At 41.0% G+C, this 12,875-nt stretch overlaps 1 protein-coding gene across 1 annotated transcript in view; it reads right to left on the bottom strand.

The window, feature by feature from the left end:
* Positions 1-12,875, bottom strand: part of CACHD1 (cache domain containing 1) — a 210,309-nt gene that overhangs the window by 14,119 nt on the left and 183,315 nt on the right. Inside the window, 7 exon segments of the mRNA XM_030325973.1 lie at positions 1,105-1,221; positions 2,063-2,149; positions 2,497-2,657; positions 4,961-5,077; positions 5,170-5,269; positions 6,648-6,770; positions 12,432-12,542. Coding sequence (XP_030181833.1) covers positions 1,105-1,221; positions 2,063-2,149; positions 2,497-2,657; positions 4,961-5,077; positions 5,170-5,269; positions 6,648-6,770; positions 12,432-12,542 — 816 coding nt within the window.

Here is a 12,875-nt window from a genome sequence, read left to right as displayed (position 1 = left end):
TGTGTAGGGTCATTTAAAAAAAAAAAGGGGGGGGGGAGGAAGGAAACCTGGTCAAATCAATTTGGGAAACATGAGGCAAGTTAAACAGCTTTCTTTCCTGCCAATTTCTCAGAACTTTTAATATGTCAAGTGCATTAAGACTCTCTAAGAGGATGTGTGCAGTGTTCCTCAAATTTAGTTTTGGGGGCACCTGGGTGGCTCAGTTGGTTGAACGTCCAACTTCGGCTCAGGTCACGATTTTGCAGTTCGTGAGTTTGAGCCCTGCGTTGGGCTCTGTGCTGACAGCTCAGAGCCTGGAGCCTGCTTCAGATTCTCTGTCTCCTTCTCTCTCTCTGCCCCTTCCCTGATCATACTCTGTCTCTGTCTCTCAAAAATGAATAAACGTTAAAAAAAATTTAGTTTTGAGTTTGTGCCTAATATCCCAAATTAATCTATCTGATGCCCTCTCATTCCTTTGCTAAAATATGCACTAAAAGCAGAACTGGCTGCCTGTTCTACCCGCTGACCGTACAACCAAATGGCAATCGGCAGCTGTAATACACAGATCACCCCCACTCCCACCCCTACAGCCCACCACAGCCACTGCTCCCATGATGGCTAAGCCCAAACATCCTAGAGAGGAGGGAGACGCAGCAGGGGACATGTAGTTGTTGGTTTTTTGGTTCTCAAAGCTACCATGAAACCTATCTGCTTTCTAAAAAAGCAGAACTGATCAGCTATAACGTGTCACCCATAGAACTGGGTTCTGTTTTAGGAACCCAAGAGCTCCTGCCCCTTGCCCTTGGCTTCTGTGTGCCATGTCCCCTCTCATTCCTTTTATCTAAAGAGTAACTTTCCCATCCACAGAGGAGGTGACTAATATATGGTACCAATGCCAAGAAGCTATAAAGAGTGAAAACTGGACAACATTACAACCAGTGGATAAAAGGCATACAGAAATCAATTTTGGGTCTGAAAAATTGGTACATATTTAGAAAACATCAAGAATGAGAGTAATAAATAACAGCTGGCAAAGCTCAATGAGGCTCCAGGTCGCCGTTCCTTACTAGACTCTACTCCTGCAGTATCGTGTTGATACCAAGGCAAGCAATGGGCAATGCTTACCCACTTTCCATCCTCTGACTGCACCTGCTGTTGACACACTGGTGAAGGGCATCTTGTAGGCCAGGGTCAATAGCTGTGTATGTTACCGGTTCCTGGTGGACCTCGCAGCTTGGGTTTCTATGTAGGAACAAGTCTGGAGGTTAGGACCAATACCACTCATGTTCTAAACTCATCATGCTTCTGGTCCCCGACTGCCTCAGACAGACCTGGGTTTGAATTCTTGCCACCTATATGTAACTATATGTAACCTTGGGTCAGTCACTTAACCACTCTGGGCTTCAATTTGTTTGTCTTTATGTACAATAGAAACAATATATGTATAAAAAGAAAATCATAAATATTCAACAAAACGGGAATGTATACAAGAGAAGTGAATGTTACCTCCCCTGACTCACCACTCTAAATCTTACTTTTCAGAGGTAACCACTATTAACAGTTTAATGAAGGTCCCTTTTGACATTTTCTCTATGACTAAACGAACATTTACTAGTATATCAGTATACACAGGATTCTTTCATTTAAGTTCTAGAGAAGGGACTTATCCCAGTTTATTTAGCTGTCGTCTTAAAACTTGTCGCTGATATAAATAATGCCATATTATGTGTAAGCACATGTGTGTATAAAAGGTACCTATAGATTTATCACAAGGTTAATTTGAAAACCAAGTGACTCAATGTGCATAAAGTATCTGACACATGGCAGACACTTCGCGAATGCTTGTTAACAGTCCCCTACTTTATATGTACAGAGCACATATACTTTGAACATTTTCACAGCGTTTAAATTTAAACCTGAAAGAGGACTTCATTGGAAGGCTTGAAATCTGGCTCAGTGAACAGTTACATCATCAGAATGAATCACTTCTTATACCACAACCCAAAACAAATCTATAAATGAGGCTCCCAGGGTGCATGTATCTGTGTATGCCACATACATTTATGTAATATGTATATTTTACCGGTTCTCTGCATTGGTGAGGTTGCCAGTGCACTCATTGACCTCTAGAGGGCACTCACAGGGACATTCACATTCATTTTGTTCCATTCTGAAAGGCAGTAAGAAAATTACTATGCAGAGGGTCAATAACAAACTATATGCTGTACATGGACCAGAAGAAGTAAAATTAAAAAAAAAATTCTGAGCTAGTTAAAAGGGAGAGTTAAAAGGAAGTTATGACCAAAGGTTTACACTATGATTGGCTTCCATCCATTACTTTTGGACAAGGATGCTGCGAACCACACAGCTGTCGATGCCTCTGCTACCCGGCCTTTCCTTTTCTCCATGACACGCCCCTGTGCTTTCTACTTTGCAGATACCACTTCAAAATGACTAGCACCAGTGAGGATATTTAACAGTGTAGTAAACAGAGAATAGGACCCATGGCATTTTTACCGGTGACAGTTGAGACAGAGACGATCGACCATGCTACAAGCACAGAAGGCAAGAGAGTCGCAGGTTTCGTTGACAATGCCAACAAACGCGTTGGTTCCTGGGATCCTCGCCAGTCTGTACTTAGAACAGTGACTGCCGTGCACAAGGTTCGTCAAATCTCCCTGGAGACGATGCAGGGGTCAGAAGTGACAGACAACAATGCAAAGAGTCAGCCCTATCATGGTGAAAACAACCCTTCAACCACCTGCTGGAAACGGTGTACAATAAAACCTAATTTTTAAAAAAATTTATTTATTGTTTAATTTACATCTAAGTTAGCATATGGTGCAACAATGATTTCAGAAATAGATTCCATAATGCCCCTTACCCATTTAGCCCATCCCCCCTCCCACAACCCCTCCAGCAACCCTCTATTTGTTCTCTGTATTTAAGAGTCTCTTGTGTTTTGTCCCCCTCCCTGTTTTTATATTATTTTTGCTTCCCTACCCTTATTAAAACTTTATCTGGCTACAAAATATATAGTTACTGTTGACAACTGGAAAAATAATTTTTTCCTTTTTTTTTTTTCTTAGTTTATTTATTTTGAGAGAGAGAGAGAGAGCAAGAGTGAGAGCCTGAGCAGTGGAGGGGCAGAGAGAGAGGGTGAGAGAGAATCCCGAGTAGGCTCCCCCACATCAGCACAGAGCTTGACGCAGGGCTCCATCTCACGAACCATGGGATCATGACTTGAGCCGAAATCAAGAGTTGGGCACTTAACCTACTGAGCCACCCTGGCACCCCTAAACAGAATATTTAAATAACTAAAGCAAGCATCCTTTTCTTCATTCTTTACCAAGAAAATGTGATAGCCAGCTTCTTGAAATGCCAGATTTGTCTACCACATATAAAACCAAAGATTCAAAAGCAGCATTGTAAAGCATGCTCATTCTTTTTTTGCATGTGTGTCCAATGTAGTAGGCCAACTATGAAATCCCTTGCTTGTTACTGTGCTAGTCGTCCCCCTCCATGTGCATGGTGAGGATAACCTACCTCTGAGACTTGTGGCACTGAATGGATTCTTAGGGGTCTGGATGGATTTTCCAGAGCCTGGAAGATGCCCGACTCTGCTCTATAAGCAATAATATAGGCTTATCATCCCATTATAGCTCTAATACCCAGAAATGCTCCAGGTTCCATTTTGGAATAACTTGAGCTGTTAAGAAATTATCCTAATTCATATTCCACTAAAATTTGCGTTTCTGAAAAATTTCTCCCAGAGTATGCTGGCTTTGTCTGCCGAAGACTCAGGAAATCATCGTACAAGTGGTAGAAGACACAGAGTACATCAGATTTTCATAGAACAACCTTACCCAGAAGCTTCCTTTGGATTATACTCAAGTGTGTCATTATCTGCTTTAAAGAGAGTATTCCTCAGAAGGGTGTGAAGTCTAAAGAGAGTAATAATGACTTCTTTTGCTTTGAATATACTGTCCTATTAATGTATTCAATTTTAAACTCTTCTATTACCCAATTTTTTTTGAGGGTAGGATTTTCTTTTTTTAAAACATATTTCAGAGTGAGAGGCAGAGAGAGAGAGAGAGAGAGAGAACATGTGAATGTAGGAGGGGCAGAGAGAGAGAATCCCAAGTAGGCTCCATGTTGTCAGTGAGGAGGCTGATGCAGGGCTCGAACTCGTGAACCATGAGATTGTGATCTGAGCCAAAATCAAGAGTCAGACAGATGCTTAACCACTGAGCACCCCCAGGTGCCCCGAATAGGATTTTCAATCAACCAATACATCTTGAAAATTTTTAACTATACATTTAATGATATACATAACTATTCTAAGTAAAAAGCTTACTTCTTGTGAATAACTTTTTCAACATTGGTTCTGTCATTACCCATTTGAGGTTTCCCAGCTAAGATTATTTACAATTTAATAAGAATATTAAGATCTTTGTTTTTTCTTAAGATCTTTAATCTTACCTAGGTAAGTTTGCAGTTAAATCAAATACTTAAGAGTATTCTAAGCTACAAAAAAAGAAATTATTTTTGAATGATCTACATGAAAGCTCCCATGTAACTGGGTGGATGACCAAGAAATGACCTAATTTGGCCTTAGGAATTTAAGGAGGCTGCATGATCTCTAGAAGACAGGAAGAGGGGAACACAGGGCACCACGCATATTTATATAAGACTGTGGGAAAGGACTTCAGCAGACATTTCAAAGGGTTTCGACTGGGTGAGTCTTTAAACAAACAAAACCAAAACAAAATACCAAGTGTGAGACCTTAAAACATTCACTGCTCCACTCTGGGCTTTATAGCCCACAATGGTCAGGCTGGTGAGCTGGACTAAAGTCCTGTCCTCTCATTCTATAATTCTCAGGCAATGAAAGAGCCAGGAATACCGTTCAGATATTAACTATTATTTCATTTAATATTCCACAGTGGGATGAGATGTGAGAACGTAAGGATCCACTTACCACAAGGCTAGTGTTGAATTTATAAAACCTTTGGACTGTTCGGTCACTGAAGCTGTTGCACAGGTTTTTCTTTACAAAGTTGGGGTGGTTCAGGATATCGTTTGCTACCAAGGGCTCCTAACAAGGCCAAGTAGACAGAAAACATAGGCCACATAATTAATGAGGCATAGGCTGTGGGCGCACTGTGCTATTGGCTTTGCAACAAGTACCTTGTGGGTAATATGCTGTTGTTCCACAGGTGCATGTCCTTTGGGGTCAATGAGGGTTGGATGTGCCACCAGATAACCCCGGTCCTCCATTATGAAGCACCTGTGTCAAAACAAGGGACATCCTTCAGTAATATGAGTGGTTTTTCTATACTGTCAGCATTTATCTTGCTAGCCTTGAAACAAATTGCATTTATCTCAGTGAATAGTCCCTGAGACAAATTCACTGAGTCTCAGTAAACGGTCCCTGAGAAAATTCACTGAAGGCAGGCTGGCAAACAGGTAGATAGATCCGTTCTTCTTCTTAAGTTTATTTATTAATTTGAGAGCGAGCGAGCGGGACAGGGGCAGAGAAAGACAGAGAGGGAGAATCTCAAGAGGCTCGGCACCATCAGCAGCGCAGAGCCTGATGTGGGGCTCGAACCCACGAACCGTGAGATCATGACCTGAGCCAAAGTTGGGTACTTAACCAACTGAGCCACCCAGGCGCCCCAACAGATACATTATTCTTGAGGTGGTAGGTTATCTGGTATACAGTTTATGGTAAGAAAGTTACACCTGACTCTGAGGCCACCTACATAGTTCAGACGGAATGTGTCCACTTAGCCAAAGATGGACTCAAAAATCTTTTGCAAGGATACATAAGGCGCAAGTTTATTCTTTCTTCAGAGGAGGGAGACTCTGAAGGAAGTGGTCTTGGCTATTTAGAGGCACAACGTTTAAGCAAACCATACGATTTCTTCTTTTCATGTTAAATATACATAAAATACAACCTGCAGGGACATACAAAAAATATATTTGATGGAAACACTAAATAAGCAAAGCTGGAATTGCTCTAATCAAGGCTATGTGCTGCTCTATTTTACTCTGCATTTGTTGTTAACAGTTTGCTATTACAACATTCCTCATTCCTCATTAAGGGCCAATGTGAAATTTAGCAGTGATTTGAAGCATGGACCATGAGAGTGAAATAAGAAGCTATTTTTAAAGTGGCCTGCATTAAATCAAGGGAATACCCTTGCTTTGATGAGACATGTTCTTTGAATTAGGAGGTGAAGGCTTTCTTTAGTTCCAAGAGCCTCTTTCCGGGGAAATGTAAAAGGGAAAAGTCTAAGTGTCTGAAATCCCCACAAAGACTTTGGCTTAATAACTAAGTTAACATCAAAAGTACCCTCTGGTCTTTCTAGCACCCAAGATATGGGAAACCTTTAATTACGGACTCTGAGAGAAACAAGAGCTTTCAGGGAATTCTGTGCCACAGTCTTTCTCCTTGTTATGAGATGAATCTGTTTGTCTAAATCTAAATGGCATGCATCTTAGAAAACAAAAAGAACAAAACCTTCTTAATAGAACACCCGGGCGACGGACTCCATTTCTGGTCTTGACCATGACAATGTGGTTGCCATTCAACTAGAGATGTCTGACAGCACTGTCTTTGTATTTTGCGGCTAAACAGGAAATGGTGTTCCCGAAGGGCTTACCTTATTTTGTTGCCACCATCTTGGTTACAGACTGGCAGTAAGTCCATCAGAACCTTGTAGAAGTATCTAAGTGTGAAGTCAATCCCCATCACAGCCACGGTGTGCCCGGAAGACAGCTGGGTACTTCACGTGAAGAAGATCAGAGAGAACAAGAGGCACATATCTTATTTAAAGGAAAGCTATGTTTCATCACGAGGACGTTGTATGATATTAGAAACATATGCCCACTGTCCTGCCACATTTTTCACCCTATAAAAATGATCAGGCTGATTAGCGTAATGGAGATTTGATAGGAGAAAACTTAAGGATAAAGGTATAACTTTCTAATAAGATGAGCCCCAAACCCAGGCAGCTGTGGAATATGGCTAGCCCTGGCTTTAGATGTTCAGACAGTGACTGGACTATTCTTTGGCAAGAATATGGGGCTGGCAGGAAGAGGCATCAGGTGGGAGGTTGGAAGCATGACTACCATAGTTCCTCCCAACAAGGAACCTGAGTGATCCCTTTAATTATTTCCCTCATTTCATAGATAAGAAAAGTGAGATCTCATGAAAGTTAACTGACTAGTGTAAGGTCAGACAAAACTACGCCTCATTTTCTTTCTAGAACACTAAGTTTGGCTCTATTCCAAACATAGCTCGGATTCTAGAACAAAACTCACTTGGTTCACAGGCCCGCTCCTTCTCCAGTCTAAAATGCTACTCTCAGAAAGAGGAGCACCCAAGAGGATAAAGTTGGGTACTGTATGGTGCTTGCTAACTCTTTAGCTCTGGAATCAAGCAGATCTGGAGTCAAATCCTGGCCCTCTTGGTTCCCATCTCTGTGGTTCCTGGGAGGCTACTTAACCTTTCCAAGACCCAGTTTTCTTATGTGAAAATGGGGATAGTCTTACCTACCTTGCAAAGGCTTAAATGAGACAGTGTTTACAATGCTTAGCAAGCTGCCCAACCTATCCAAAATACCCAATAAAAAGAAGTTACTCAAAAGAAAACCCATCAGGGCTTAAAGCTCAGGCCTGGACAGAGAGTGAACTTACTATTCTTCCAGACAAATGCTAGCTATAGAAGAAGCATGGACTTCTCACGTGAAGCCTAGGTTCTTTCTAATCTGTGATCATGGGCAGTTGGAGGGGTTTGGGTTACTTGGCCAATGAGCTCCGGGACCTTTGTGGCTGGGAATTGGGTTTACCCAACTTGGGACATTACAGGTTCCCATCATTACCATCATCCACCCCATCCACCCAAACACTGATGTGTTTATAAAAGAAAAATGGTGTTGTTATTGACAAAAATCTTAGAAATTTTAAATGGAAAGCTCAGAAGAAAATTCCCAAAGTAAAATCACCTTTTGGAAAATCAAAACCTGGGAGTGAAATCAGCTTTGCTATGTAGGCAACTGTCCCCCTTCTGGTTACTGTCAACATTGATACTAACTTATATAACCTCCAACTCTCCCCTGAAAAAACCACTAGCAAAAGGGACAGTGAAATTTGTCAGAGCTTTGCTGTCAAAACTGTGTTTGGCATGAGATGGAGGAGGGCCATGCTGTGCAATTATTTGAGAGGCTACTGCCTCAGTAAGAGCCTGGAGTATTGTTACTGAAGTAACTTAAATTCTACCATGGGAGAATCCAAGACTCACTTGCCTTACACAGGATTTATGTTTCGTAGCAAATCATGTTTTGAAGTATCAGTCAAAAGAAGTTTAAGCCTCTCTTACTTTTCCAGGAGAGAGTGAGGGATCCAAACCATAGGTACCATTATGATAATATTTACTGAGTGGTCAGAACTGGTAGGCACTCTGGTGGGCGTTTCAATACATCATTTCAATTATTTCTCACAAAAACTTTATGAGGCATTATCATTTCCAGAGAACTGAAGCTTGGAAACAAAGTATTTGGCCAAAGTCACACAGCGAATAACTAGTGGAAGCAAGAATGGAAGCTCAGTGTCCTCAACTTCAGAGCACACGCTCCTAACTGGTGTGTTAATACTGCCTCCTTAGAGATGCAGTACATTCAAGAGTTTCCAAGCAATTTCACATGACGTACTCCATTTCCTGTGACAACATTGGAAAGGAATTACAGCTCCCATTCTATAAATGAAAAATTAAGCTTAGAATGGCTAAAAGACTTAAAAAGATTGACCACCTTTTACTTATGACACAGAGACCAGTATGCAATTCTGGTTCGTTCTACAATACTATAGCTGACTCAGTGAAAAATACAACTCAGGTTTTTCGGGACAAGTTGATTTTGTTCCTAAACTTCCCCTATATGATTACCATCGGCTCCGATATGATCAACATGCTGAAGGACAAGCAAGCATGTTGCCCATGTAAGTCTGGTATTCATATTTTTACCTGCATTTCAAAACTGTACAGTTACCATAGCAACACATAAAGAATGCCATAGAAAAATCAAACCAAGCCTACATTTCAAGGTTCAAAGGACCATGCTGTTTGCAGCACTTCCAGGAGATTTTCACTGCCAAAGACTCACCTGACCAGTCCTTTAATCCCTGACTATACTTCATCATCTCTGCTAGCATTACCATTCTCCAAAGAATGCACGCGTAGATTCTCAGGCCGCTAATAATGCTCATGGAAGAATCCCCAGTGCAGTTACTGTGAGTAACTGATGAGTGAATGCTGAGTTAGAAAAACCCCTCCCCAAATTATCAGCCAAACCAGTTTTGAAAACCAAGGCTGAAGGAGACTGCTTCCTGGCTAGTTGAATACTAGCTTAAATTCTCTTTTCTGACCTATTAAAATGCCAGAAGTTTAAAGCTGGAATAGGACATTAAAAGTAACTGTCATTTATTTGGGACTGCCCATGGTCAAGTGCAGTGCTAGACAGTTCACAGTCATCAACTGTAATTTCTCATTATATCAGTTCAACCCTGGCATTATCACCCGTTTCACAAATGAGGCTTTGAGAACTCATGGAACGTAGTAATATTACAAGTATTTAACATTTATTGAGGCCTTACCATGTGCCAGGCACCATTCTAAGGGCTTTACATATATTATTTCACGTAATCCCTAATCATCTGAGATAGGCCTTAATATCCTTTTATTTTTGTTATTTTTAAATCTTTTGTTTTTAAGTTTATTTATTTTGAAAGAGAGAGATACAGTGTGAGTGGGAAAGGGGGCAGAGAGAGGGAGGGCAGAGAATCCCAAGCAGGCTCCACACTGTCAGTGCAGAGCCTGAGGCGGGGCTTGAACTCACGATCGTGAGATCGTGACCTGAGCAGAAACCAAGAGTCAGACACATAACCAATTGAGTCACCCAGGCACCCCAACCTTAATAACCTTTTTAAAAATATATTTATCAAGGGGCGCCTGGGTGGCGCAGTCGGTTAAGCGTCCGACTTCAGCCAGGTCACGATCTCGCGGTCCGGGAGTTCGAGCCCCGCGTCGGGCTCTGGGCTGATGGCTCAGAGCCTGGAGCCTGCTTCCGATTCTGTGTCTCCCTCTCTCTCTGCCCCTCCCCCGTTCATGCTCTGTCTCTGTCCCCAAAATAAATAAAAACGTTGAAAAAAAAATTAAAAAAAAAAAAACATTTATCGAGAGTGAGCAAGAGACTATGCGTGTGCATGAACAGGGGACAGGCAGAGAGACAGGGAAAGAGAGAATCTCAAGCAGGTTCCAAAACGGGACTTGATTTACAACCACCAGATCATGGCCTGAGCCGAAATCAAGAGTCTGATGCTTAACCAACTGAGACACCCAGGCTACCCCATCCTTCTTTCAGAGATGAGGGAACCAAGGCAAAAAGGAAATCGTTTACAGTCATAGAAGTAGTAAATGGCAAATACACGTTATCAGAGTGGAATCACATCTTAGGAGGAGGTTAGGTTCTCAAGTTGGCCCATGAGACCAAAATCACCGGTAATCGCCTGAACAAAGTACATCCATTAAAGCTACAGTTGCTTTAGTTGAGAACCAGAAGTGGTAGTTGCCCTGTGTTCTCAACTAGGCGGAGTGAAAAATACACAGCTTTAAGTCATAAAAGCATGCTCAGCTAAGGAAGATGTTCAAATGATCAAGTCCACAGGACTGCATATTGATCAAAGCAAGAGCAGATACTCATTCCTGGAATACACTCTCAGTGAATGACTGGTGGGCAGGACCCAGGATTTCAATGGCCACTTTTCACTCTTGTTCAAGTCGAAGAACTAACCTTGGATAGGTTAAGCACATTGTGAAAAGTAGCCAATTAAGGGAATTGGAAGGTTTTTCTAACTTGAAATCCCATCATATTTCCATCATGCTTCATTTGGGCTGACATCATAAATATTTATACATTAGCTAAATGAAGCTTCTTTAACCCATTCAAATTTCAACAAAAACATGTACACAAATGTAAAAGAGCACTAAAATCTGCACCTCTCTGTGGCCACCCCCTCCCCCCGACACACACGAGAATACTGTATAGAAGAGATAATGGCATAACGAGCAGCAGGTGGCGGAGTCCGATGGAACAGATACCAAGAAAGACACACACAGGCAGTCATTCTCTTCCTGCCACCCCTACCCCCAACATCTGAAGCCCAGTGCTGGCCCACTGTCATTGTCATCAAAGACCAAGGTGATTGCTGTCTCCTCAAGCCACCTTGTTTACTTTTTCCCAACTGATTAGAATATATGGGAGATGTCAAGTCTCGTTATTCAGACAATAGTAAGGTATGCCTGACAGATGGTCTGTTAAGGAAAACATTGAAAAGTTCTGTTCTAAATAGGTGTTTACTTGTTCATATGTGACAGAGCCAAAAAGATACCATGCCCTGCAAAACAATCACTGTTTGGCTGGCGGCAGGACCCTGCTTTCCATGAGACACAGGTCATGATATTGAAATTCCAACACAGTACTGCTTCCCAATTCTTGCTCCCAATGAACTTGCGTTAGAAGAATTCTCCTGAATGTCAATCATCTGATACATAATGAGCACCAGCGAAAAGCATAAAGTTAAGCAAGAAAAATCTGTCTCCCATAAATTTTAAGGCATCATTATAGGTACCAGTCAAAATATGGGCTTTCTTGGTTGCTAGGGAAAAACATCTATTTGTATAATGAAGGGATTAAAACAACGTATGTGACCTGCCTTTCTACCCAATGTTTCACTGACATTTGTCGCTTAAATACTGAAACCTCAAAAGTCTGAAATACAAAGCACCCGGAATGTATTTACGGTCATGCTGACATTTAATAGCATTGTTGGAAAGTCAGTTTTCAAAATGCTTTTTCATTTTTCAAGAGACAGTATAAGGACAAAGTAACAATAACAAAAATAACAAACTCCTATATAATTCTAAGAAGTTAGACCAAAATAAAAGAGGTAATAAAATTGGGGTCTTGATACTTTTTTTTTTCCTTCACTACACATGCTCCTTTGCTTGGGAAAGTGCTCTCTGGTAATAACGGTCAGGCTCTTGTTGGGATTTCTTCAATTGGTTAAGATTGGTATTTCTACAAACTGCCCTACAGATTCTATCTTTTTCTTCTTCTAAAGGATCTTCTTCATAATAGGACTAAGAGCTTTTCATTGACTCAATCACATGATGATCTTGTGAGGTAGGTATTATCCCCATTTTACAGATAACAGGAGGAAGCTCAGGAAATCCATGAGGACACAGCTAGAGAAGATATTCAAACCCCAGATTGCTCACATCAAAGATCATGCTTTTGCCACTAATCCTTGGCTGTCTACTCTACTTCCAAATTTTCAAAATATTCTTGAGGTGTTTAAAAAAATGACTAAAATATTAATTAAAATATTACCTGGATGAATGTATCGTGTGACTGATGGTTACTACATAACCAGCTCCTCCAACATCCAAATAAGGGCCAGTCAGAGAAATCAAGCCTGGATTAGCCACCGCATGGAGATACCTAACAGACAAGACAAAGGGTATGAAAAAACTCTCTAAATTTCAAAGAAAAGTGAACTTGTAAAAAAAAGTTTCTGAATTCATATATGTTCATTTTTCATAGGTCATATATGAGCTATAATTTGATGCCATGATCATGTGCAGTGACATTAAATATCCCCACTATGGGCATATTACATACAAGGTAAGACTGAAACAAAATACCCAAAGGAATAGAAATGGCCAAGTATAAAACATCTCAGTCTCAAAATTTCAATAAGAGATGAAAACACTGTAGACAGAGGAAACCCACAAATCTGTTAATACTGCATTAAAAAAAAAAAAGATTCAAAAA

This window comes from Lynx canadensis, chromosome C1, assembly GCF_007474595.2.
Source record: "Lynx canadensis isolate LIC74 chromosome C1, mLynCan4.pri.v2, whole genome shotgun sequence".
NCBI lineage: Eukaryota > Metazoa > Chordata > Mammalia > Carnivora > Felidae > Lynx > Lynx canadensis.
Note: the sequence above shows the minus strand (reverse complement) of the source record. Positions and strands in the feature narration are given on the sequence as shown.